This window comes from Acomys minous (genome assembly GCF_964271855.1).
Source record: "Acomys minous genome assembly, chromosome: 6".
Classification (NCBI taxonomy): domain Eukaryota; kingdom Metazoa; phylum Chordata; class Mammalia; order Rodentia; family Muridae; genus Acomys; species Acomys minous.
In genome coordinates, this window is record NC_140487.1 from 86,330,618 (window position 1) to 86,357,493 (window position 26,876).

The window sequence follows — 26,876 nt, forward strand, 5'->3', positions numbered from 1 at the left end:
CTATGAAGAAGCAGCACATTTTCTTAACCACCGAGCCAGTCCTCCAACCACCACACAGACTTATTTCTTCTTGAAACATAAAAGTTTCTTGCGGGATGTGGTGGGAGGAGGTTAAGCAGCCCTGAACTACATCTTCTGCGTTCATGACGCAGGAAGAGAAGCACCCCTTAAAGTGATGCGCCTCGGTGTGAAGTGTGGTCATGCCCTGAAGCCAAACAGGAGTTCCGAGGGGAGTTCTCCTGTGGACCATCCCCAGCAGCTGACAAGAGTGCTGGAGCTACCACCATGGCATCCACGGAAGCATCTCAAGTGGGGATCACACAGCTTATCACCATGGACACTGGGGGAGGAAATAAGGTGATGCACGTTTAAAACCCTGAAATTGCTCTCTCTCTCTGAACATAAGTTTCTATTCCCTACTTCAAAAATATTTATTCATTATTTTAATTTCTGTGTATGTGTGTGTGCCCGGATGAGTTTACATGTACCACAAGCATGCAGGTGCCCACAGAACCCAGAGGGAAATGGATCCCCTGGGGCAGGAGTTACAAGTTGGGAACTGCCTCATATTGAGTGCTGGGAATCAAACCCTGGTCCTCTTCAAGGGCAGTTCTTGATGGCACAGCCATCTCTCCAGCCCTCTCTGTTCCCTTTATGACAAGAGCTCTGTATCTTTTTTTTTTTTATCTTGTTTCTCTTTTAAATTAATTAATTTGGTTTTCCGAGACAGGGTTTCTCTGTGTAGCCTTGGCTGTCCTGGACTCACTATGTAGACCAGGCTGGCCTCGAACTCACAGAGATCCACCTGGCTCTGCCTCCCAAGTGCTGGGATTACAGGCGTGCACCACCATGCCTGGCTTCTTGTTTCCCTTTTTTATCTTGGCCAGCAGGGATTTCTCATGATCATTCATAGCATATATATGTTCATTTTGTTCTCTTTTTTTGGTCCTGATTTCTCTTCTTTTCTCTTTCACTAACCTTGAGCCCAGTTGCTTTGTTTCGAAACATCTCTTTGCATCGGGAATCATGTTTATAGACCCCTAAGGAAATACCTAGGAGAGGGAGACGCTTTGAACACGGCTCATTTTCTGAGACGTGATGCTGCCTTACCTAGAGCACAGCCCCAGCCTCTTACTCCAACCTTGCCTTGATTTGTTTTGACATCAGCCAGCCAACCTACCAACCACAGGCAGCTAGGCTTGGGAATTCAGCGTGACTCACACGGCTATGACAAATTGGAAAAATAAAAGCAGGTACCAAAAATGGGGGAGGTGGGGTGGCGTTATCATGCAGACTACCAGGAGCCTCCTTCCTGCCTCTTCCTCACTTCAGACTGCTTTGCTAAGCCCTCCCACTCTCCCACTGGATTCCAGCCACTTGGAAGACAGAATGGAGCATGTGATGCTTAGATACTGGGGCCCAGCTGGGGCCTTCCACAGCACACGGGCCCTACCTCAGGGCACCTGGGTGACTTAGTCTTGGGATCCGCTGGTAGGCTACACTGGCATCTCTCTGCTCTGTGCTGTTCCCAGGATAATCTTGTCATTGAGGGTTGTCGTTTGCTACCCACCTTCCTGCCTGGGGAAGCCTCTCTGCCTGCCACCCTCCCACTCTTGTTTCCATGTATAAGATGAGCCACACTCAGGAATAACACTTGCTTGCAAATAGCAGACACCGCTGCAGAGGAGTTTCAAATAGTTTCAAATGCCCCATCATTCACAGCTCTGGCGGCTTCCATCCTTCTTCATGTCTGCTTCAGGGCTCAGCCTCCCAGGACCTGGGCTTCTGCTCTCATAAAGTAGTTCCTCTTGCAAGTATGCTGGGGCCCAGTGAGTCAGCACAGACTTGTGCTCAGGGAGGCCTATGGGCTGGGCAGGCGTGTATATGGTGAAAGTTCTAGGAGTGAAAGATACATTTCTTCTGTTTTTTGTTGTTGTTGGGTTTTTTGTTTGTTTGGTTGGTTGGTTTTTTGGTTTTTTGAGACAGGGTTTCTCTGTGCAGACTTGGCTGTCCTGGACTCATTTTGTAGACCAGCCTGGCCTTGAACTCACAGCGATCCGCCTACCTCTGCCTCCCAAGTGCTGGGATTAAAGGCATGCGCCACCACCGCTGGCTTTTTTTTTCTTTTTTTAAAAAAAAGATTTATTTATTTATTTATTATGTATACAATGTTTTGCCTATATGTATGCCTGCTTTCCAGGAGAGGGTACCAGATCTCATTATAGATGGTTATTATGAACCACCATGTGGGTGTTGGGAATTGAACTCCGGACCTTTGGAAGAGCAGACAGCGCTCTTATCCACTGAGTCATCTCTCCAGCACCCCCACCCCCTTTTTTTTCAAGACAGTGTTTCTCTGTGCAGCCTTGGCTGTCCTGGAACTCGATTTGCAGACCAGGCTGGCCTGGAACTCAGTGGTGGCTCATGCCTTTAATCCCAGCACTCGGGAAGTAGAGGCAGGTACATCTCTGTGAGTTCGAGGCCAGCCTGGTCTATAAGGTGAGTCTAGGACAGCCAAGGTTACACAGTGAAACCCTGTCTCAAAAAAATCAAACCAAACCAACCAAAAAGGCATGGCTAACTTTTTTTCTTTTACATTGTATTTATTTTGGTATGCATATGTGGTGCCACACTGTGAGTGTGGAGCTTAGAGGAGAATTTGTGGGAGTTGGTTCTCTCCTTCTGCACACGCGGCTTGTGGCTTGAGCTCAGGTCATTTGCTTAGCAGAAGGCTCCTGGTTTTACCCACTGAACCATCTCACCAGCTTCAAGGGTGCCCAGGGTCAGCTAGTGCAGCCATGGCTGGAGGTGGGGTACGGGGCAGTGGGTGGGTGAGGGGACTTGTGCATCACTCTTCCTCCCAAGCCTCAGCTTCCTCTCCTGGGAACTAGGTGAAATGCTACCTGCTTTTAGGTTTGTTGCGGCCACCTAATAACGTAGTCCCTGAGTGTCACCTACCTTTTCCTGGCCACACACCAGGTCAGGCACTTGACTAAGCAGACGATGGCTGTCATCCCACTTAGCTAGCTGTAGCCTCAAGAGCTTGTGTGGCCACCCTCGGTTTATAGAGTGGAGGCCAGGGTTCGTGGGACAATGGCATGGCCATAGGTGGCAAAATGAGGCCTCACAAACTCAGGCTTCGCTGATCCCAGGTTGGTGCATTTCACTACCAGGGAGACCAGCCTTTCGTGCATGTGCAGTTGCATGATGGTGATTTTATACCTCTTTGTCCATTTTCCCTGGCAAATCCCCTGAGCATACCAAGAAACTGAAGCAACCACATATGGTGCCATGTGTGGCCCATCCTGCTCAGTGCTGTACCCCGAGAATGGCATCACAGCTCTTACTTCTGGCCTGGGATACACGGGGCATGATTGGGGGCAGCGAAGAACCCAGCGAGGCCCCTTAAAAGGTTGGGTGGTGACTGGGTCTCATCAGACAAGGTGTAGCTCCATTCGGCACCTGTATCTGGGCTTGTTCTTGGACAGGGAAGCCCTTTGACCCTAGGGTCGGGTCCTTAGGTGGGGGCACTTGCTGGGCTGAGAAAAACTAGATCTTAGAAGCCAGGAGCTGGGCTGGGCGTGGTGGCGCACGCCTTTAATCCCAGCACTCGGGAGGCAGAGGCAGGCGGATCGCTGTGAGTTCGAGGCCAGCCGGGTCTACAAAGTGAGTCCAGGACAGCCAAGGCTACACAGAGAGACCCTGTCTCGAAAAACCAAAAAACAAACAAACAAACAAACAAACAAGAAGAAGAAGAAGAAGAAGAAGAAGAAGAAGAAGAAGAAGAAGAAGAAGCCAGGAGCCAGAAAGAACCTGCTGCTGCTGTGTGCTGTGTGTGTGTGTGTGTGTGTGTGTGTGTGAGAGAGAGAGAGAGAGAGAGAGAGAGAGAGAGAGGGCCTGCTGCTGTCGCTGCTGTTGCTGCTGCTGCTGCTGTTGCTGCTATTGCTGTTGCTGCTGCAGCTACCACCTACTGCTGCTGCTGCTGTTTCGTGCACACGTGCAAGAGACAGTGCAAGAGAACAGAAGGGACAGAGTCAGAGCACAGAAGAAGCGAGAGACAAAGGAGTAGGGGGAGAGAGGGAAGCCCATGTTAAAAGATCCAAAACAGCAGATGAGGGCCGGGAGGGGGCTCAGACCATGAAAGTGAGTAAAGGTGCATGCTGACAAACTCGATGACCTGAGTCCACTCTCCATGGCCCACAGGATGGAAGAAACCCAAGACCCAAGGGTTGTTCTCAAACCTGAACATGCATATGTTGTAGTGGTTGCATACACACACACACACACACACACACACACACACACACACACACACACACAAACACAGAGTAACAAAAACACATGCCGGGTGAGGTTAAGAGGGAAGACAGAGGGCAGGGAAGGACAGGACGAGAGAAGGAGTGAGGCACAATCTCCCCTCAAACACAGTTCATTCCCTTTCACCAGACCAGACACCACACCACATGCACAAGGCATCCAGCAATGGCCAGAGCAGGCCAAAACCCATCGAGGAGCCTGCTGAAAGAGACAGAGAGACAAGAGGACAGACCAGGAGGCAGGAACAGAGGCTGACAGAAATGTAAAGGATGGGATGTTGCGGGGGATGGAGCAGTGAGCTAAGGGAGGGACAGGGCTCCTGGCTTGCCCTAAAGAAACTCTTTTCCTACAAACCTGACTTTGACCACTAATCAGGCTTGCAGCAGGGGATTTGTGCTCTCTCATTCCCCCTATTGTGAGGCCCAGGGTTTTGGTTTGTTTGGTTGGTTGGTTTGGTTTGTTTTGGTTTTTTTGAGACAGGGTTTCTCTGTGTAGCCTTGGCTGTCCTGGACTCACTTTGTAGACCAGGCTGGTCTTGAACTCACAGCAATCCGCCTACCTCTGCCTTCCGAGTGCTGGGATTAAAGGCTGGCTGAGCCCCAGGTTTTAAAGACCAGGAAACGGGGGCTGCCGAGATGGCTCAGAGGTTAAGAACGCTGTCTGCTCTTCCGAAGGTCCTGAGTTCAATTCCCAGCAGCCACATGGTGGCTCACAACCATCTGTAAAGTGATCTTATGCCCTCTTCTGGCCTGCAGGTGTATATGTAGGCAGAGCACTGTATACATAGTAATAAATAAATAAATCTTTAAAAAAAAATAAATAAAGACCAAGAAACAAGTCTTGGGTTCCATGGCCTCAGCTTTGTGAGGGGAAGCTTTGGAGACCCCAGCCTCAGGCTGCCAGGCTCCTGAGACACTGACCACACATCTATTGACTTCAGGCCCTGTCACCTCAGAGGTCAATTAGAGCACTACCTGACTGTGAGACTGCTGCTTGGACATTCTGGGTGGGGTCAGGCCCGGATATCCATTGTAATACTGAAGTGGGAGCCAGGTGGAGGTGCCCTAGCTGGAGCATGGGGCGTCCTGCAGGCCCGACAACCCTGATGTGTAAAGTCACATGAGAGTAAGTTTGGAAGAGACCTGTGTTTGAAAGCTGGGACTTTGACAATTGCCGGTGCCTGTTTCCGTGGAAACGGGGATCAGAAGCAGAGAAAGAACCTATGAGCTCTGCTCTAGGTACCCCAGATAGTGAGGGGAGAGGATGGATGGCACCCACCCCCTTCAGCGGTGGTCTCTGGACCTTCTCTGCCTTGGGCTGAGCAGGGAAGGCTGGGGCTGCCTAGGAAATGTGATCTCTCCTGTAATCCGTTGCTCTGAGCCTGCGCAGTGGGGGATGCTGGAGCAGGACCACCTCAAGGCTTAGCTGCTTAGACTCCTCCCTCTCTCCACCCCTGCAATTAAAAAAAAATGTGTGTGTGAGCATGACTGTGGGTTTTTTCATGCCATTGCACAAGCATGGAGGTCAGAGGACAATTAGTGGGGATGATCTGTCTCCCCTCCATACAGATCCCAGCAATGGGCTCAGGTTGCCAGATTTGATAGCAGGCACTTTTTTTGTTGTAGTTTTGTTTTGTTTTTTTTGAGACAAGGTTTCTGTGTGTAGCCTTGGCTGTTTTGGACTCGCTTTGTAGACCAGGCCGGCCTCGAACTCACAGCGATCTGCCTGCCTCTGCCTCCCCGAGTGCTGGGATTAAAGGCGTGCGCCACCACTGCCCGGTTCATGGTAGCAGGCACCTTTACCTGCTGAGCCCTTTCGCTGGCCCTCGCTTTTTGCTTTTTGAGATAGAGTCATCACAGCCAGCAACTCTGGCCCCAGATTCCGGACGTGGCTGAGGATGACCTTGAATTTCCCCTGTTCCTCCTGCCTCTGCCTCCCCCGCACCCCCTCCGTGCTGCTGGTAACACAAGCATGCATCAGGACTCCAAGTTCAGGCAGCGGTGGGGATGGAGGTTACGACATCTTTGTGCGTACTAGGCAAGCACTGGCCTCGACCCCACCCCTTCCCCACTGTTTGGAGACTTTGTGTGATATTGTCTTCTGCCTTTTCATATGGGCACCTGCCCAACCTGCATGTTCACCCTAAAACAGCAAGCACTTGCGCCTGGATGATGGGGCGTCCCTCGTCCTCCTGACGAGCGAGCCAACTTCTCAGTAGCGACTTCTGCTCTTGCTGCCATTCTTGCCTCTCCTGCCTGACGTCATCACGTCATCCAAAAGCTCTTTCCAAAACTGTTTGGGCTACTTTGCTACTTTCTCACTGAAGTGCTGTCTTTCTGGTTCTTATTTTATTTTATTTTATTTTATTTTTTACAGTGTTTCTCTGTGTAGCCCTGGCTGTCTTGGAACTCACTCTGTAGACCAGGTTGGCCCGCCTCTGCCTCCCAAGGGCTGGGATTAAAGTTGAAGGCCTGCGCCGCCACCACACCCAGCTTCTGGTTCCTCTTACCAACCTCTCTGAGCAGTCCTCCTTGGTCACCCAACTGGCTACTCTTTCATCAGCCCTGTTGGTGCTCTGCAGAGCTGCCAGAGAGCCATCTTCTCCCTGGGAGGGCTCGTCATCGCCCATGACAGTCCAGGCAAGGCCATCTTCCCTGACCCCCTCCACCATCCAGTTTATCATTCCTACACTGTCCACAGGGGCTCATGTGCTCCGTCACTGCCCTGTCACCTTAGATCACAGACACTGCAGGAGCTGCCTGCTTCCCCATACAGGGACCATGGGTCTCTTATGTATACATCTGTCCCCACTACCCAGAACAACCTGTGCAAAGAGGCGGAAGCCGATCAGGCTTTCATGGCAAGGAGCGTGGGCTCCATCTTGTAGGTTAGGGAGGGAGCCACTGACAGGTCTTTTTTTTTTTTTTTTAAAGATTTACTTATTATGTATACAATATGCATCAGATCACATTATAGATGGTTGTGAGCTACCATGTGGTTGCTGGGAATTGAACTCAGGACCTCTGGAAGAGCAGTCAGTGCTCTTAACCGCTGAGCCATCTCTCCAGGCCCCCACTGACAGGTCTTGGGCACGATAGGGTCTCAGACCTGTGCTTGGAGGGCATGCCTCTGCTGGCAAGGGAGGACACAGAGATGCTGCAGAGACAGACGGGACAGTGTTCTGCATGCCAGCAAGTCAGTGGGGCCTGTGCAGACCTCGGCAGGACGGTTGCAGGAAGAGGTGGAGGGTGGAGCCGATGAAGAGTGCTCACCAGGTCCAGCGGTCAGCAGGCACTGGCTATGGTCCGGAAGAGGAGGGGCAGAGGCTGTCTCCAGCTAGCTGCCCTGGCACCTGGGGTGGGATGGATCTAGGGGGAGATCCAGTGGAGATCCAGGGACCATGCTCATATGTGAACTTGTGGAAAGAGCCAGAGCCAGAAGAGAGCAAGGGAGGAGCCAGCTTTGATGGACTGTGTTACCAGTCTGTACACATATATACATACACATATATGTATATATGATCTTAATATATATGTAATATGTTTATGTGGCCTGGGTTCTCTGCTGTGTTGATGATCTTGGATTTAGGGCCCTTATGCTTCGGCTTCCTGGGTGCTGGGATTATAGCTACATGGTGCCATTGTTTTGTTTGTTTTTGTTTTTGTTTTTTTGCTTGTGTGGTTTTTCTTCTCTCTCTCTCTCTCTCTCTCTCTCTCTCTCTCTCTCTCTCTCTCTCTCTTCAAAACAGGGTTTCTCCGTGTTAGCCTTGGCTGTCCTGGACCCACTTTGTAGACCAGGCTGGCCTCGAACTCACAGCGATCCACCTGCCTCTACCTCCCAAGTGCTGGGATTAAATCTACCTTTTTCTGAGCCATCGACGTTGGGGCTTGGCATGTGATGCTGGTGCAGAGTGGGGGAGCACATGGATGGGCTCGGCTTCTAGTGCTGTTATTAGGAAAGGAACATGCCAGGCACCCCTTGAGTGGGGACACTTGTGGGGGTACAGGGAAGTTGTGTCCTGATGCTGAGCTGTACAGCTGATGGCGGATCAGTGAGTGAAAAATAAATGGCTTTTATGATAAGCCACTAAGATGTGAGGACTGTTGCATAACCCTGTATCATTGATGGTGTGACTAATAGCATTTTAAGTGGAGGCTGAAGAAAAAGAATCCTTCAAGGTAACAGGAAGAACAGAAGGGAGAAAGGAAAATCAGGAGAGGTGGGGGCTGGGCATTAAGGCAAGGAGAAAGTTCTTGAGTTTTGAAACCTTGAGCTCAGACCCGGGAGGTACCATATCTGCATCTACAGAAGCAAAGGTGTCTGTGATCCCAGCATTTAGGGGCTGAGGCAGTAGTACTGCCCAGCCTGGGCTATGTAGGGAGTTCCAGGCCAGCCTGGGCTACAGAGGGAAGACAAGCATCTTTAGCTATACGGTGTGCTGGGCTCCCTTAGCTGTTCCCCAAGGCTTGGTCTGTACTCTAGATACCAGTGACTCTCCAAAGCTCTTCCTGGGACTCCGGACTCATCTTCTGCCGTCTTTCGGCTGTCTCCGTCTCCCCTGGACCTCTACTGGGCTTTCTAATCCCAACCCACCCAGGACTGACCTTGTAGCCTGGCCCTTAGAGTGTTCCCTTCCTGGATTCTCTGAAAACAAGTACTATACCCACACCGGGAGCCAGGGGGTCCCTCTGTGCTTCTTTCCAAGTTGACAAGCTCAGGAAATGCTCACCCAGCCCCCACCCTAGCCCCTGGCCCTCTTCCTGGCCCTCTTCCATCCTCTGTGTGCACCAAGGCACCCTAACTGCCTCCGTGCCTTTCCTGTTACCCTGGTCCCCAGCTCCTTCCCTGCACAGGGGATCCTCTCCTACCTAAAGCATCAGGGCTTCAGCAGGAGACAAAACCAATCTTCTTAGCATGATGCCCAACGCCCTAGTGCCAAGCGGTGCATGTGCTAACTCACGGTGCCCTTTCTGTCCCACTTTGTTCTATCCCTCCCTAGCTCCTACCAGGGCCTCCTGGGGGGCAGCTTTCTATGCCCCTCCCCGCCCAGTTCCCGGGTAGTTCAACCATAATATGGATCTTGCGTTTAAGGTGGCCCCTTTGAGACCTCAGATGTCCCCTAGCAAACAATTCTTCTGCCCCTGCCTGAGTACTCTCAGCTCAGGTTCTTTTTTTTTGTTTTTTTGCTTTTCTTTTTTCTTCTGAGATATTGTTTCTCTTTGTAGCTTGGATGTCTTGGAATTGAGGTCTTCTCTACCATACCCAGATTCTCAGCTCAGGTTTTTTTTGTTGTTGTTGTTTTTGTTTTTTGTTTTTTGTTTTTTTTTGAGACAGGGTTTCTCTGTGTAGCCTTGGCTGTCCTGAACTCACTTTGTAGACCAGGCTGGCCTAGAACTCACAGCGATTCACCTGCCTCTGTCTCCCGAGTGTTGAGATTAAAGGCGTGTGCCACCACTGCCCAGCCTTAGCTCAGGTTATAATTTCCTTGAATTAAAAAGAAAATGTGGTGCCAGGCAGTGCTGGCACATGCTTTTAGTCCCAGCATTTGAGGCAGAGGCAGATTTCTGTGAGTTCGAGGCCAGTCTGCTCTACAGAGCAAGTTCCAGAACAAACAGGGCTACACAGAGAAACCCTGTCTCTAAACAACAACAAACAAACAAACAAATATGGTAAGGGCTGGAGAGATGGCTCAGTGACTAAGAAAACTAGATGTTCTTCCAAAAGACCGAGGTTCAATTCCCAGCACCCACATGGTAGTTCACAACTGTGTAACTCCAGTTCCAGGGAATCTGACACCCTCACACAGACGTGCACGCAGGGAAAACACCAGTGCACATAAAATAAAAGTAAATAAACTAGTTTTTTAAAAAAGGTTTTAAAAATGTGGTAAAGCTGGCGTGGTGGCGCACGCCTTTAATCCCAGAACTTGGAATGCAGAGGCAAGTGGATCTCTGTGAGTTCGAGGCCAGGCTGATCTACAAAGTGAGTCCAGCACAGCTAAGGCTACACAGAGAAACCCTGTCTCGAAAAACAAAAACAAAAAGAAAAGAAAATCAATAAAAAATGTGGTGAACTCTGCAAACCATGGCAGAAACTGAGGTAACTATTTAAGTGCACAGCTGGGCAGTGCTGAGACCATTCACACTGCTGAGCAACCATCACCATGTCTAGCTCCAGATTTGTTTAATCTCCTCAAGTTGGCCCTGTAGCTAAGGAGCTACCAGTCCCTGTTCCTACACTGTGACTGCACGGCTTTCTGTGCCTGCCCACACTTTGAATAATGACACAGAAGCCTATTATATTTATCATCAGCTTAGGGTGCTACAGGCAATCAGATACTCAGCTTCCTAACCTGACAACTCAACACCAGCCTGGATTACGTCTCACCATGGGGTCCATTACCTGCCATCTTGCTTGTTTGTTTGTTTGAGAATGAGTTTCTCTGGTGTTTTTGTATGTTTGTTTGCTCAGGGGGTTTCTGAGACAGGGTTTCTCTGTGTAGCCTCAGCTGTCCTGGACTCACTTGTAGACCAGGCTGGCCTCGAACTCACAAAGATCCACCTGCCTCTGCCTCCCAAGTGCTGGGATTAAAGGCATGCGCCACCACTGCCAGGCTGGTTACCTGACATCTTAATCTCGTTCTGGCACCTGCTTCTTCATCTGTGTCCCGATGGCAACTCCTCTCTCACTCTGGTCCCTATGTGAGACAACCCTGGCCCCAGAAGTCCCACCTAATCTCTCCAGCTCAGCTTATTGGCTGGGCAGCTCTTTATTTGACCAATAATAAAGTGATAGAAAACGATGCTTCATAATAATTACAATAGCAAAGTCCTGCCTGTAATCAGATCTCTATGGAACAGAAATCAGTATTTGAATACACAGTGCACAAAGACTTCACTCCCTCCTGAGTGTGACTCCTTATAGGAGTGGAGAGATGCCTCAGCTCTAAGAGCACAGGCTGCTCTTCCAAAGGACCTGGATTCAATTCCGAGCACCCACATGACAGTTCACAACTACCTGTAATTCCTGTTTAACAGGAACTGACACCCTCACACAGACATACATGCAGGAAAAACACCAATGTACATAAAATTGTAATTATTATTTAAAAAAACATTTATTTATTTATGTATACAATGTTCTGCCTGCACACCTGCAGGCCAGAAGAGGGCATCAGATCACATAATAGATAGCTGTGAACCACTGTGTCGTTGCTGGGAATTGAACTCAGGACCTCTGGAGCAGCAGTCAGTACCCTTAACCTCTGAGCCATCTCTCCAGCCCACGAATAAATTAAAAAAAAAAAAAAGAGTGGACTCAAACAGCATTTGCTCTTTAGCATTCTGTTAACATGCCCCCACCCCTACCCGCACCCCTACCACTGTTCCCTCTCCTGACACTGGGTCTCAACTATCCCACACTGGCCTTGAACTTAATATGTAGCCAGGGATGGCTTTGAACTCCTACTTCCAGGAGGCGTTTGCCTCTATATATACCCAGTTCTTTTTGAAAATTTTCTTTTTCTTTTTCTTCTTTCTTTCTTTCTTTCTTTCTTTCTTTTTTTTCCCCCCGAGACAGGGTCTCTCTGTGTAGCCTTGACTATCCTGCACTTGCTTTGTAGACCAGGCTGGTCTTGAATTCACAGTGATCTGCCTGCCTCTGCCTCTCAAGTGCTGGGATTAAAGATATGCACCACTACACCTGGTTCCCCTTCTTTCTTTCTTTCTTTCTTTCTTTCTTTCTTTCTTTCTTTCTTTCTTCTTCCTCTTCTCCTCCTCCTCCTCTTCCTTCTCTTCCTCCTCCTTCTTCACAGGGTTTCTCTGTGTAGCCCTGGCTGTCCCGGACTCACATTGTAGACCAGGTTGGCTTCCAACACACAAAGATTTGCCTGCCTTTGCCTCCTGAGTGCTGGGATTAGAGACATGTACCACCACGCTTGGGTTAGTTAGTTAGTTAGTTAGTTAGTTAGTTAGTTTTTAAAGACAGGACTTTTTTTGTGTGTGTCACCCTGGCTGTCCTGGAACTTCGCTCTGTAGACCAGGCTGGCCTCGAACTCACAGAGATCTACCTGCCTCTGCCTCCCTAGTGCTGAGATTAAAGTGTGCACCACCCTACCAAGAAGAGACTTGATACCCTATAAGCATATACAGGGGGAGGAAGTCCCCCTCAGTCACAGTCATAGGGGAGGGGAGTAAGGAGAAAATGGGAGGGAGGGACGAATGGGAGGATACAAGGGATGGGATAACCACTGAGATGTAATATAAATAAATTAATTTAAAAAATGTGCACCACCATGCCTTCCCCCCCTCTGCCCAGCTTTGGAGTTTTAAAAATCTTTTTTTTCTCCTTTTGGAGGCAGGGTCCCCTCAGGTAGCTCATGACCTTCCTGCCTCAGTGCTTTGATTATAGGCATATGTTACCTGTTGCCATGCCCCTTTAAAATTTCCTCCCCTTTCCCCTCCTTTCTCTAAGGCCCTGCCCCCATTTCCTTCCTTTTTAAATCTGAATACTACTCTATGCATTTTATTTATACATTCATAGGTGGACACTGGGGTTGTTTTCATCTTGTGGACAATTATGTACAACATCTGGACTCCTGCTTTGATAGTACTCAGAAATAGAAATGTTGGATTTTTCTTTGTTTTTTGAGAGAGGGTTTCTCTGTGTAGCCTTGGCTATCCTGATCTCATGTTGTAGACCAGGCTGGCCTCGAACTCATAGAGATCCACCTGCCTCTGCCTCCCTGAGTGCTAGGATTACAGGCCACCGGCGTCACCACACATGGCTGACATGATGGCTTTTAGGGTGACTCTCCATAATGGTTCTCACAGTGGTTGTCGCATACCCCACTGACAGCACAGAATGTCCGATGCCTCCACATCCTCAACGTTCCTCACTTCCTGTTTCCTTTGGGTGGCCTTGCTTTTTGGTGACAGCCATCCTGATGGGGGTGACTCCAGTCTCTCCTCAGTTGCCTGGTCCCTGCACTGTTACATGGCAGCCCTCCTTCCCAGCTCTTGTCTTCTTTCCTGGGTAGTCTCTGGCACCATAGCAAGAAAGACTTCCAGACCCTGTGAGCTTCCTGCTGAGGCCATGAGGGTCAGATATCACCCATTCTCCCTGGCAGAACTCATGCCTGCTGCAGACCGCCCCCTCTCTGAAACACCTCTCCCACACCCCTACAGTTTCTCCCCTTCCCTCCTTCCTTTAGAACACAAAGTTGAGGTCACCCCCTCAGAGAAGCCCTCCTTCCCCACTGGCTCGCCTCCACCCAGTCAGCCTGCTGTTATTTGCTAGTGTGGGGCTGTCTGCCTCTCTCCTCTGACTGTTCCTAGCACTCGGCACAGTTTGTAATGACTGAAGTACCCGCATGCCTGCTGAATTAACCTTGTCTTCTCTGCTGGCCTCTTAGCGCCACGGACAGGAGCTGGAGACATCTTTTTGGTCTCCCCATTGTACGCCCAGCACAGACCGGTGCCCGGCCAACACTAGGCATTCAGAATACCCTTGCCGAGTGACCCTTTCAACCGCACCGTAAAGTCCCATGCAATGTTCCTGCCCTAATGAGGGAAGTGACGGTTGCTATGGAGAAAAGAAGAGTGCATCTGACCAGGTGTCTTTCTCTGGGCTCCTCGGGGAGGGACTGCAGCTGCTGACCCGGAGGAAGTGAGGGGACGCCACCAAAAAGGATGCTTCAGGGAGTGAACACCCTTGGCTTGTGGCTCAGAGTACACTAGCCAGGTGAGGGGCACAGCTACTAAGAGGCAAGAAGTGGGAACAGAGACCACAGAAAGGCCAAGTGGAGTGAGAACCCATTGCATCAGTGGCAACTTCTCCCAGTCGCCTGGACAGGGTCTGGCCTTTACTGTCTGATAGCGTCCTGTATTCAGTGCACACACTAGGTGCTTTCTAATAGGAGATCTGTCCTATACATTTCCTGAAACGGGTTTTACTCCAACACTGAATTACTCTGTTGAAAGACATTCATGCAAAGCACATTTGACTTTAAACTTCAACCCACTTTTTTTTTTCTCTCCTCTTTAGTAAAACCTGTTTGTGGACATCCTGTCTGCCTCCCCAGTGCTGGAATTAAAGTCAGGCACCTCCTCTGCCTGGCTTGGAACTTTATATATATTATTCTTTTTCCTTTAAAACATGGTTTTAAGTAGCCCAGTGGACCTGAAATCTAGTCAAGGGTGGCTTTGAACTCTTCAAAGTTCTTGCCTTTACCTCCCAGAGCGCTAGAATTACAGGCATGGACCATACTGCCTAGCTAGTGACCATCTTTTTAAAAAAGTTTTGTTTTTTCCCCAAGACAAGGTTTCTTTGTGTAGCCCTGATTGTCCGAGAACTCACTCTGTAGACCAGGCTGTCCTCAAACTCCCAGTGATCCACCTGCCTCTGCCTCCTGAGTGCTGCTGGGATTAAAAGCGTGTGCCACTACTGCTTGGCGCAAAAAAATAAAATAAAATAAAATAAAATAAAATAAATTGTATGTAGCCAGCTGCGGTGGCTCAACCTGTAATCCCAGCACTCAGGGAGGCAGAGGCAAGTGGATCTCTGTGAGTTCAAGGCCAGCCTGGTCTTCAAGGCAAGTCCAGGCCTGTCTTGAACCCCTTCCACATGTGTGTGTGTGTGTGTCTGTGTGTGTGTGTGTGTGTGTGTACATGTGTGCCTATAAACGTAGGTGCCCTTAGAGGCCAGAAGGCGGTGTTGGATCCCCTGGAGTGGGCTTACAGGTGGTTGGAAGCTGCTTAGCTTTACACAGTGGATGCTGGGAACTGAATGTTAAGCCTCTGCAGCCACTGAAAGCACTCTTAAACTGCCACCTCTCCGGCCCCAATCATCACCTGTTTTTCAGTTTGTAGAAACTTTTCCAAATCCTGACTTCTGAGTCCCCAGACTGCCCCCACCCCCCATTACCCAGGCTGTGGGCCCCGACAACAACGCTGCTGACAGAGAGCCTGGAATGCGATTTCCTATCTTTTCCCATCTCCTGTCCTCAGGCCTTTGACATGGACAGTAATACCCTCACTGCCCAGACAGGACACGGAGGCTCTGTGTGAGCTATCTTTTGCCCAAAGGTTGCCAGCGAAGCAGGGAAGACCTGGAATTCTCACCCTTCCCAGGGAGCCTCTGATGCCCTTGAGGGATGGGGGTGGGGAATTCCTGCCCAAACCCGAGCTGACATGGCGCTGGCCAAGGCTTCCAGCAGGGCTGGTGGTGATTGGATTCTCTGGACTGTGCTGGGGGCCGCAGGGGGAAGGGCTGCATGCTAAGCTTAAGTCCCAACAGGCTCAGAGGGCAGGAGGGAGCCCCAGCCTTCGGCAGCTGTGAGGAACGCCGTGGTCACACCACCAATAGAGCTGAGAACCAGCCAGAGGGAAACCAGATACCCTGGCGTCCCTGGCCAGCACAGCTTCCTCGGGTTGAGCTCACTGGCTTCAAGTCCCTCTCTTCCAACTGCCACCTTTTGAAGGCCCGGAGGTCTCGAACCATCACCAGTTTGTGGGAGAGGGAGAAGTAGTGGCCTAGTTCGCCCATCTGTGCGTTCCTTTCGCCGCCGTTGCCGAATGTGGTAGTCCCTAGTGAACTGGCAACTTTGCTGACCCGGAGGAGTGGAGTCATGTTTCCATGGGGGTGGGGTGAGGTGGGGTGTGGTGGGTGGGGGTCGATGCTTAGTGAACCACACTGAAGCAAGGTGCAGCCTTAGTGCCTTGGCTCTCAGGTCCGGTTAGCTGGAGGCATATCTTACTGCAGCCTGGGAGCTTGGGGGTGGGGGGCGGGGGGTGGGTGCGCAGGAAGTTCCTCAGTAGGGGGATGCGACCATCCAGCCGAAGTAAGGAAGTCGTGTGTCACAGGAAGAGGCTCCCGGCAGAGGTTTTTTTTTTTTTTTTTTTTTTACAACAGTGAAGCCCCACAGGATAAGGGGTTTTGTTTATGTTTGGGTTATTACTCTGTGCTCAGGGCAGCGGCTACATAGTAGATGTGCTACAGAAACAGGTTCTGAAACTAAGGGGTTGAATGCCATGTGTGAAACGGCTCGGTCATTATGGGATCTGACCGTCCAGTACGACTAGGTGGTAGAAGCTGTGGTGGGTGGGGCTTAGCACCGGGCGTGGTCTGATCTAATCCTATTGTGGGTGGTGTCGGTTTCTTATCTCTTCACCCAGCCCAGAGCTACTTCAAGCCTAGGGTGTTTTTTTTTCCCTCCTACCCTGGGTCCCATGGTGTCCTGGTCGTATCAGAATACGCGCAGGTACGGAACCTGTGCTGGGTTCTGGAGACACACGGACCCTTCTGTCTGGTTGGGGAGACAGACAGTAAACAAGTGGCTTTTAGACAATGGGCAGGGTAGATGGAACACTACTGTGCGGGTTCAACTGAGCAAACGGCACGGGACGCGAGCCCACAGGCTAGGAGCCGGGGGTTTTGCAAGGAGATTATGTGTGGAGGAGTGGTAGTTTTTTGAAGAGAAGGGGTCTGGGGTAAAAGGCATTCCAGGCAGAGGTGTCAGCCCAAAAAATGTGCTCCGAGGGAGGTAGGGAGACCCAGTGGGAAAAGATAAAGTTGGGGACAGAAAGGCCACCTATGGGTGTTTTGGGCCTGCTTCTGATTTGACTAGATTCTGGAGAGCTGCCAGCCGCGGCGTGCTAGCTGCTCCAATGCCAAGGGCTAGGACACCTCCCTCTGATCTCTCTGGCGACGTCCTCCCTCTAGCTCCCTTAGCTCCACCAAGGACCCACCAACCCACTTGGAGCCTCACTCTGCCAAGCCTCCCACAAAGGGCAGACCACGGGGGGGGGGGGGGGGAGGGGGACTCGAAACAACACCCCGCCCCCACATGTCCTGAAGGAGGGGCCAGTCCTTTTGCAAGGGAGGAAAAAGGAAGGGAATTTTAGCTTGGTAGAGCATCAGGCTATCAAGAGCTTAAAAGACCCCCGCCCCCCAAAAAACCCTTTGCCAGCTGACAGGCGAGGAAGTGGATGTGCCCGTGGTTCTGAGGCGACAGAGCCCTGGGGCTGCTAGGCACGGCCAGTCCCTTGGCAATGGGTCCCTGAAGGGCAGTGCCTTCCCCTCCCTCAAGACCTAACTGGTCCTCCTAATCTGCGGGGCCTGCAGACACCAATGAGTCAGGCATCTTGTGAGTCAGTGTGTTGACAAGCCACCCCTGGCCATTCCTAGCCCATCAAAAATGGAAGGAAGTCCAAAGGAAGGGTACGAGCAGACCTATTTAATTAGCACCGGCTCTAAGGTACCTTCAGTTAGCACTATTAAATTAAACCGCCTAGGGGAAAAATAACTGTAATTATTTCCTCTTCTTCCCTACCATTGTATGTCAACTCCCAGCCTCCACGCTGCTCCCCTCCTTGACAAAACAACCTTTAAACTAGGGGCTGGCACAGGCATCCCCAAACCAGAGCTCAGTGTTTCCTTTTTTTCCTGTCCTTCTGAGTTCCGGTTCCTAGCAGAAAGCAGAGAGTCTACAGGGGTCCACGGCGCTTGGCTGTATTCTAATTTAGGGAGGCTGTTACAAGAGCAGAACATTATTCCAAAAAAAAAAACAAAAAAACGCACCCTGAGTCTCCTTCCTGATCCAGTGCAGATCCGTTTGCTGCGGGGCATTTCTTTTTAAAAGACCCCTTTCTCTCTTCTGCAGAGCAAAATAAGCAAACTTTAATGGTAGGGAATTATTGTTTATTTTGTTGAAATCTAGTTCTGAGTTTTCCTACTTGAAACGTGTTTTCCCCAGGACACTGACCTATCCTTTAATTGTTTGGTGCGAGGCATGTTAGGGGGAGGGGCGTTACTTGTTTATTGGAACAGCGCAGTTAAAAAAAAAAATCAACCTAGGCTAACAGTTTCAAGGCTCCCCTAAAGATGTATCCAAACAGGCAGCCAATCAGCGCTTACACAGCTTTTTCTGCTTGACTCTTTTAAAGAGACAGTGCCGACAGTGGTTTATCACATTTAAAGAGAACCGCGCTCTAACAGTATGAAAATGGGGGAACCATCCCTTATTTCAGTAGTTTTTGATCTGGAGTCCCCAATGAGAGTCCACTGCTGGTTTCTGGGATCCTAGAGTGGACAGAAAGGAGTCGGGAGCAAATAGCTTGGTCACTCTGCCAACCCCCCATTTCCCATTGTACACCTGGGTCATTGACAATGGAAGCTTCCCCTCCCCCTACGCCCGACTCTAGTCCCCCCACTCCCCAATTTAGCTCCATTTATTTCAAGTTTGAGATTTCTGCGGCGCGCATTCCGAGTCGCGAGGCGCCCAGGTGACGTCTCTCACCCAAACGGAACCCACTCCCGTGGAGAAAGCGAAGGGCTAACTTGCCAGGGCTAGCAAACCTCAGAAATTTGGGAGAAATCACTCTCCTTCCTTCTAGTCCAAGAACCCCTATCCCTTCCAGCAGCCTGCCCGGGGCACGCCAAGGGCCATTTTCGCGCCGCTCCACTTTGGGGTTTCCCAAAGTATTTTAACGATCTAGTAAAGAAGCAGCCGCGCGCTTTGGCGCCAGCTTCTGCTGCCCAGCTCCGCGTGCAGCCCCCCGGTTAGCAAAGCAGGGCTGGGCGCAGGCTGCTCTGGGTGGGGCGGGGAGCAAGGCCGGCTGGGGTCCTGGTCCGCAGAGGGCAAGATCAGCGCGGGGAGGGCGGGGGCACTGGGGGCCAGGCCGACGCGGAAAGGGGCGCGCCTGGCCAGCCGGGGTCCGCGCCTCTCCCCGCGGCTGCTGCCGCAGCGCCCAGTCCCCGCCGCGCCGGCAGGGTGCTCCGGTGCAGGCCTGAACCCCCTCGCGCCGCCGCCCCACCCCAGCGCTAGGGCTAGCCCCCCAGCTCCCCCGGCCGGCGCACTAGCGGGCAGCGGCTCGCGGAGGAGGCGCAGCGGGACTGGCGCGGCCGCGCTGACAGGCGTCCCTCCCGGCCTCCGGGCCCGCCCCCGCGCGCCGATTGGCCGCCGCGGCCGTCCGTCGTGGGGCGTGGACGCCCGCCGCGCTCCTGTCGGGGCAGCCACGTTCGGTTGAGCTCCAAGTAGACCAGCGGCGGCGGCGGCAGCGGCAGCGGTGCTGAAGGCGCAGAGGGCGGCGCAGGCGGAGCTGGGCGGCGGGCGCGCGGGCCACGAGCAAGCGAGCAAGCGAGCTGCAGGCTTCGGGCGGGCGGCGGCGGCACAGCTCAGGCCGAGCCGGCTCGGGAGGAGTTCCAGGGCGATGGGGCCGCGGCCGGGGCTGACGCTTTGACAGCTGGAAAGAGCGCGGAGCCAGCGCCGGGGAGGGAGGGAGCGCGGCGAGCGGAGTGCGAGCGAGCGGGCGAGCGCCGGGAGGGGGCCGGGAGCAGGGCAGCTCAGGAGACCGGACGGTAGCGGCGGCGGCGGCGGCGGGTTCGGCGCCCTCTTCTCTGCAAGCCATGTTTGCCAAAGGCAAAGGCTCGGCGGTGCCCTCGGACGGGCAGGCTCGGGAAAAGTAAGCCTCTCGCGAGTGGGGCCGCGCCGCGGGCGGCGGGAGGCAGGTGGGCGCGGGGGTCGCGATGCCTTGTGCCCCGGGGCCGGGTCTCTGCTCCCGCAGCGGCGGCGGCGGCGGCGTGGAGAGCCCATTGTTGGGCGCCGGCTGAGACTGGGGCACCCTGAAGGGGCGGCAGGGCAGCGGCGGGCGAGGGTAGTTGGTAGACGCGCGGCAGAGCGGGCGCGGGGCCCCGCGACGAGGGTGGGCGAGGTCCTACTGTGAGCCGGTGCGCTGGGCCGGCTGGGCGCGGGGACCACACTTTGCCCACCGAGTGCGGGCAGGGGGCGCGTGGCTTTCTGCAGCCCCGAAGGGCTCCTTTTGTCCGCCAGCGGCGTGAGGAGTGCGTGCCGGGGGCTTTGTTTGCCCGGGAGCGCTCTCCCTTCCCAGCCAGCGGCCTCGCCGCCAGCCCAGTGCGCTCCGGGGCGCCTGGCTGGGCTGAGCAGGCGGCGCCGGCCTGGCCCCAGGCTTGGGGGACAGTTGTTTGGGGGGGGGAGATGCTGAGGGCGGCGCTTTGCTGCCCTCTCCAGAGCGCGCCAAGTACCGGGACTGGGGCTGAGTCTGCCCGGACCCCGAAGCTGGGCTAAGGCAGCGAGCTGAAGTGGGCTGGGTGGCTCAAGGCTCTTGTGGCTTTCGAGTTTGCTGCGAGACCTAAGTGGGTTTGGTCCCAGTGCCACTTCGAAGTTCAAGTTTGGGGACCGTTCCCTCCCTCCCCTAGCATGTCTGAGGTACCCACCCACTAGCTGTTCTGACCCGGATCCTGTCTCGCGGGTGATAGGTACTCAACCTCTTGTCATGGCCACAATGGGATGGCACAGACCTGGAGGGGCTCAGAGTCACTGGCAAAGGTCCAGAGCGAGCCTCAGTGTGATCTGACCCTTCCGTCTCCCTCTCTCTCTTTCTCTCTGTCCCTGCTCACTTTCCAGGTTAGCTTTATACGTCTACGAATATTTACTGCACGTAGGAGCACAGAAATCTGCACAGACCTTCTTATCAGAGGTGAGTGGGACTCTTTAGCATCCAGTTTCTTTATACCCCTTCCTCCCCACTATTCTTAGACCCTTTGTTTTCAGGAGCAGCCACTGTGGCCACCATTTTGAATTTTTATCACCTTTTGGCATTTATTGTTAGTTGGTCTTCACAGCCTTTTGGCTGGGGAAGGCCCTGCGGGCCCCCCCCCCCTCTTTTCTGCCTTTCTAAAGCTGCCTCCACTCCCTCTTTTCTAGATTCGATGGGAAAAAAACATCACACTGGGAGAACCGCCTGGGTTTCTGCACTCGTGGTGGTGGTAAGTTTGTGTGATAGTTGTGTGTGTGTGTGTGTGTGTGTGTGTGTGTGTGTGTTTTGTTCTGAGGCCCAGGTCCAAGCAAACAAAGACAAGGGTCTGGAGCAGGCCCCTCTTCCCTTAGTCTCTGCTTTGCGCCGGGCAGGGCACCTCTGGGTGATCTGACCAGGCTTGGTAAGGACGAGAAGAGAAGGCAGAAGAGGCGGCTCCCTGAAGTTTTTGCTGATGTTTCCCTGCCTGTGGGGAACTGACTAAATTTTTCTATGCCAGGGTAGAAATGTCTTACTTTTCCATCTCACTCTGGGGCACTAGGCAGGGGGGCTCGGAAAGAGCTAGAAGGGCTTTTTGTCAATCCTGCATACTGCTTTAATTAGAGGAGTGGGGGCAGGGCGGGTGGAGGGGACACCAGGTCTGTTCTGCAACTGGCCTGTCCCTTATGTTTTCTTCCGTTTTAAAAAAAGAAAAAAAAAAAGGCAAAAAAGCCAAACCTTAAGAGACATCTCCTGGGCCTTTCCCAGGGACCCTGAGAGAAGCGAGAAGGGCTACACTTCCTGTAACAACACTGATTCAGACTGACTGGACCTTCCTTTCCTCTGCCTACCTCCCCCCCCCCCCCCACCAGCATCCCTGCAACCACAAAGCCTTATTTTACCAAGAACCTTAACCAGCCAGAGGTGGCCTGGCAGGATGCCTTCAGCTTGTTCAGGGCTGGCTCTCCTTATCTGTGATCCTCTCTCTAGGCCTAAGCAGCCTGTGGTCTTTCCTGCAGGCAGGAGGGAAGCTTCGGGTCAGAGCCTTCAGCAAGCTGTCTTGAGTGTGTGACCTGGGTGTTTTGTGGGACTGATTGGTGGAATCTTTCCCATCCTTTTGAAAAGGAGGCTGGGTGGCTTTTGATATTTTGTTGGGAGTCCGAGGCAAATGCCGTGTGTCGTGTTGGGATGTTAGCGCTTACCTGACTGCAGGCTCAGGTTACTGTTTCAGGGCTCTTTGAACAGCGGGAGGGTGCAGTGTCTGTTCCAACCTGTGCAGATGAGTTTTTAATGACTTCTGCCAACCTCCCAACTGCCTGGTCGGAGGAGGCGGCTGGTGTGGTGCAAGGATTCCACCTGCGGGAGTGGGTGATAGGTTGGCTGTTTGGGGGTGAGTGTGTTGACGGGGTTGATTGGCATTTCTGACCGGCCTGGATCTTGTAGAAACATGGGCTCGTTAGTGAAAGTTATTCCGAAGGTGCTGGGAATTTGGTGTCTTGAAGTCTTGGCTGTGTGGAGTGCTCAGGGGGCAGTTGTACGGGAGGGAAGATGGTCCCCAGCCCCACCCCCACCCCCGCCCCGCAGCTGTGCAAAGACCTGGTTTCTCTGTTGCTCCTGGAGTTTCTCACAGCTTTTCGTTCTTGTTCCAGGAATGGAAGGTTGGTTGTACTGGGCTCAGGTTGTAGTGGCCGTGAGTGGCTGTAGTCTGGTTTGTTAGAATGTTTGCCTTGTGGCTTGGCACTGAACAAAATGCTGCCTGTTTCCTGGGGCCCCTGAGGTGGCGGTGGGTTTTGTTATAGGCGTATACCTGGAGGGTAGTGATTGTCCTGTGGTGCCAGTGGAGCTCCATGTGACAGGGCCAGCAGAGCTGAACCACAAAGTCAGATCGGACCTCAGTTCCAGTGTCCACTGTGCCCTTCAAGCTGGTTCTGGCTGGGCCTTGGTTCTGGTATAGAGTGTTTCTAAGGCTCTGCCTGTGTTTGGGTAGCATTCTCGTAGTCAGCACAGAACTTGTGTGTTCTTGTGACTATGGACTGTTGGAGTGACCATATTAGAATTACAGTCTGGAGTGCCATACCCTGGCCCTGTGCTCACTCCTGCCCCCTTATTCTGTTACCCCCCCCCCCCCATTCTGAACTGCTCCCCTTATTCTGTATCGGAGGGGTGCTGTCTGGAGAGGCCCTTCTGCTCAGTGAGAGGGAATACGTTCTTGGTTGTCAGCGCTCCTTCCTCTTTGGCTCACAGACAGGTGGGGGTGCAGGCTACGGGATTAAGAACCCATAAGGTTCCCTTCATTACCAGAGTCACCCAGATTGCCTGGGATGAATCATAGCTGGGCCCTGACTTTTGACGACTTAACCTTTTTACAATGTGCTGCAGCCATTTTGGTTTGGGGTGGCAAAAAGGACACAGACAGGACGGGCAGACTCTCGTCTAATTTTCTATGTGGACACCCATGGGCCAGCTGTGCTTCCCCAGGAGTGTCACTGATGTCAGGCACCCAGGCCAGGGAGCTGCCTGCATGGGAGACCATTACAGGCTCGCCCGGGGGCGGGAGAGAGGTTGCGTCCAGTTGTCTTGCGGGCTGAGTTTGTCCATTGCTCTCAAGCAGGCTTGGGAGACCTGGTGCTGTACCGTGCGTGCATCCTGCCCTCCCTCCCCGTTGTGTCCACAAGTAATAATTAGTAACCTGAGCTCACTTTGTTTTTCTATTCGCAGCGTATTTTGGGACCTTTACTGTGCAGCTCCTGAAAGGAGAGACACTTGTGAACATTCAAGTGAAGCGAAAGCCTTTCATGACTATGTGAGTAACAACTTTTTAATCCTGGCAATAATTACAGGGTTGGCTGGCTCTAACTTCCTTAGTATCAAAAGCAAGTGCACAGCCAACTGGCACTTTATTTTCTCCTTCTCGCCTTCATATCCATGCTTCTGCCCACCTGCCTCTGCGGCCTGCCTGCCCGGACCCTCCTCCCCGCCCCGGTGTTTTAAGTTGGGGAACAATATTTCGTTATTTTGCAGTTAGATACCCATCTGGAGAATGAAAGAGCATTTGAAGACTCAGAACCCTGTGGGGTTTTTTGTTAAGAGTTAGCTGGGAGGAGACGGAGGACTGAGCCCGGCTAGCGTTGGCTTAAGGAAAAAGTGACCACAACCAAAAAGATGGGAAGGAATCGTGAAACTTGTGTTTCAGGCTAGAAGGGGTGGTCGAGCAGCAGCGTGCTGGAGTGGACTTTCGCAGTCTTTTCAGTGTGTATATGTCACACGCAGTGTGGGGACCCCATATTACTCCCCTCAGGTATTGTGTACTGTAAGGTGCGAGGCTCACTCGCTCGACTTTGTCCAAGTACTCTCTGTTAAGTTACATTTATTTATTTGTGTGCACACTCACATCTGAATCGGACTTACCCGTGACACAGCGTGAGAATGGAGTCAGAAAACAACCTTCGGGTCTCAGTTTTATCTCCACACCATGTGCGTTCTGGGGCTCAAAGCCAAGTCCTCAGGTTTGGTGGCAGGCACTGTTACCCGCTCACCAATCTTACCAGTCCACCTGGGGTTGAGGGGAGCAAGGATGGGGCACCAGACAGCATCTAGTGCTGTAGCCCAGGTTGGCCTAGAACTCAGTATGTAGATTAGGCTGGCCTTGAATTTTTAGTAAGCCTATCTCCCAAGTGCTGGGCTAGCCACCATGATGAGCTCAAACTTTTCTTTTGAAAATAGTTAAATTTTACCAGGCTGTAGGGTCTTCTATCTGGATAAATGTAAGGTCCATGGACTCATTACAAGGAAGGTACCTGTGATGCTCGCCTTCCACGGCAATGCTGGGTTTTGTTTTTTGTGTTTGTTGTTTGTTTGTTTTAATGCACACTGAGCTAAAAACGGGTTTCGGCTGGCCAGACTTTATGATGTGATGAACCAGGTGGCTCACCTATGTCAGGGAAGAATGGAGTGAGGAAAGGGCAGTGCCTGGATGTCTTCCACCATTTCCGGGTTTTTGCTTCCAGTAGGCACTGCAGCTGATTGTGTGTGTGTAGATGTTTGTGGCAAACATGTGTGCAGGCACACAGTAGGAGATCTGTTTGGGCTTGTGTGGTAGGAACAGTCCTCATATTCTAGGTCTAGGAACTGATAAGCAGCCTCAGGACCCATCTTCTTGGCCAGGACATTTGCCTGCTCTGCATGCTGAGCTTGAAACTGGGCTAGGAGACCAGATCCCACCCGAATTCCATAGCTGGTCAGTTTCGATGCCGTGGGGGTAGTCGTGGTGAAAAATGGCTTCTGTAACGGGTTAGAGCTCACTGGCTTCCCAGGGAGTTAATGCGGTGGGATTTTGTTATGACTGGCAAGTTAATGCCCTCGGAGTAGGATGCTCAGGTACGGGGCCAGTTCTTGTGTCCTCTCGAGGCGTGAGAAAAAGAAGCTGGGCGGTGCTACTTGGAGTTTTCAGTTGTAAAAGGCTGCCTCACGGAACTGGAGCTTGCGGGAGACGGACAGGTACAGCAGCCAGGTGAAAATCGTCAGTGAACTGACCTACCTTCCCCTCTCTACCTTAGCAGAGCTATAACTACAAATAGCCAAACCTACCTTGCTAGTCTCTGACTACATTGCAGATGGTTTCATTTTAGAGAAGGAAGGGAGGCCGGGAGGACCTGCTTCAGAATCCCCTGCCCTTAGGCCGGGAATCACACTCAGGGCCCTGCATGTGTCCGGCAAACATTCTCTCACTTGAGTTACACCCTCAAATTCCTCAAGCCAGTCTTTGATAGACATTTATATGCTTTCACAGGAAATCATAGATGCTAATGATAATTTTTTTTTAAAGTTAGCATGTTTATTTATTCATTTATTTATTTACTTAGAGACAGAGTCTCACTGTGTATTCCTCACTGTCCTGGAAGTCACTAGACCAGGCTAGCCCCTGCCTCCTGAGTGCTGAGATTAAAGGCATGACACTATCCCCAGCTACTTATTTATTATACGTATGCACACCTGCACACACGAGTGAATGCACACCATGTCCATAAAGGTACCCTAAGGGTCAGAGGGCATCAGATTGCTGGAGGTGGAATTGTATACGGTTTGAGCCTCTTGAGGTGGGTGCTTGGGACTGAACTCGGGTCCTCTGCAAAGCAGTAAATGCTCTTAACCGCTGAGCTGTCTTTCATTCCAGCCCGAAGCTAATGCTTTTTAATCAGCTTTGGCACTCTAGTTAAGTAGCATTGAGATTCTCTCCGGCAGTTTGTGGTTTGGTCTTTCATCTGGGAGCAAGGTGGCAGTGGTAGAAATGTGTATGCTAGTTTGCAGCCGGTGACTCGTTAGGGAACGGCAGTCAAACCCCGCAGATCGCTGAGCTTGGCATGACATTTAGAAGATGCTGCTAAGAGATGAGGTCATCCTAGTTGGGGGCCCATGATTCAGAGGTTTGCAGCTCACGGCCCTTTTGCCTTAAGTTGGGATCAATTTGATGTGTCCTGTGTGTGACCTGAGTCAAGTCACAAGGGAGAAGGAACGATGCGTTTGAGTGGGGACATTTCCTCTTCTTTTCTTTGAGACAGGGTTTCACTATGTAGGTCTGGCTGGCCTAGAGCTTGCTATATAGACCAGGCTGGCTTTGAACTCAGAGAGCTCTGCCTCCCTCCGCCTCCTGAGTGCTGGGATTAAAGGTTTGCTGTCGCAAGGCCCTGGGATTTTCCCTAGCACTGCAAACGCAAGGAAGAGAAGAGATACTCCAGGCAATTACGTTGCTTTTCTGTTTGTTCTTCTCATTTCTTCATCTAGAGTCTCTATTCCCACGGCTCACTGAGCTAGCCATCTTCCTAAGACTATTCCAGTGGCTTATTATATTTATTTTGTGTATATATGATGTGTGAGCCTAGGTGGGTGCACCACCCTGCCTGTGTGGAGGTCAGAGCGTCACCTTCAGGAATCAGTTCTCTGGGCACTGAACCTCAGGTGTGTCAAGCACTCTTACCTGCTGAGCCGTCACGCTGGCCCCCAGTGGCTTCCTACTGGTCCTCTCCTTGG

The 26,876-nt window shown here is 52.0% G+C and overlaps 1 protein-coding gene across 4 annotated transcripts in view; it reads left to right on the plus strand.

Annotated features, from left to right (window-relative positions):
- Nucleotides 1–19,292: 19,292 nt before the first annotated feature.
- Nucleotides 19,293–26,876, plus strand: part of SSBP3 (single stranded DNA binding protein 3) — a 144,073-nt gene continuing 136,489 nt past the window's right edge. Inside the window, exons 1-4 of one of the 4 annotated variants that reach the window (XM_084785587.1) lie at nt 19,293–19,778; nt 20,741–20,813; nt 21,041–21,102; nt 23,568–23,652. In XM_084785587.1, coding sequence (XP_084641713.1) covers nt 19,723–19,778; nt 20,741–20,813; nt 21,041–21,102; nt 23,568–23,652 — 276 coding nt within the window. In that variant the 5' untranslated portion in view covers nt 19,293–19,722. The remainder of the gene's footprint in view (nt 19,779–20,740; nt 20,814–21,040; nt 21,103–23,567; nt 23,653–26,876) is intronic. The other 3 variants (XM_084785588.1, XM_084785589.1, XM_084785590.1) reach the window with 3 other exon arrangements.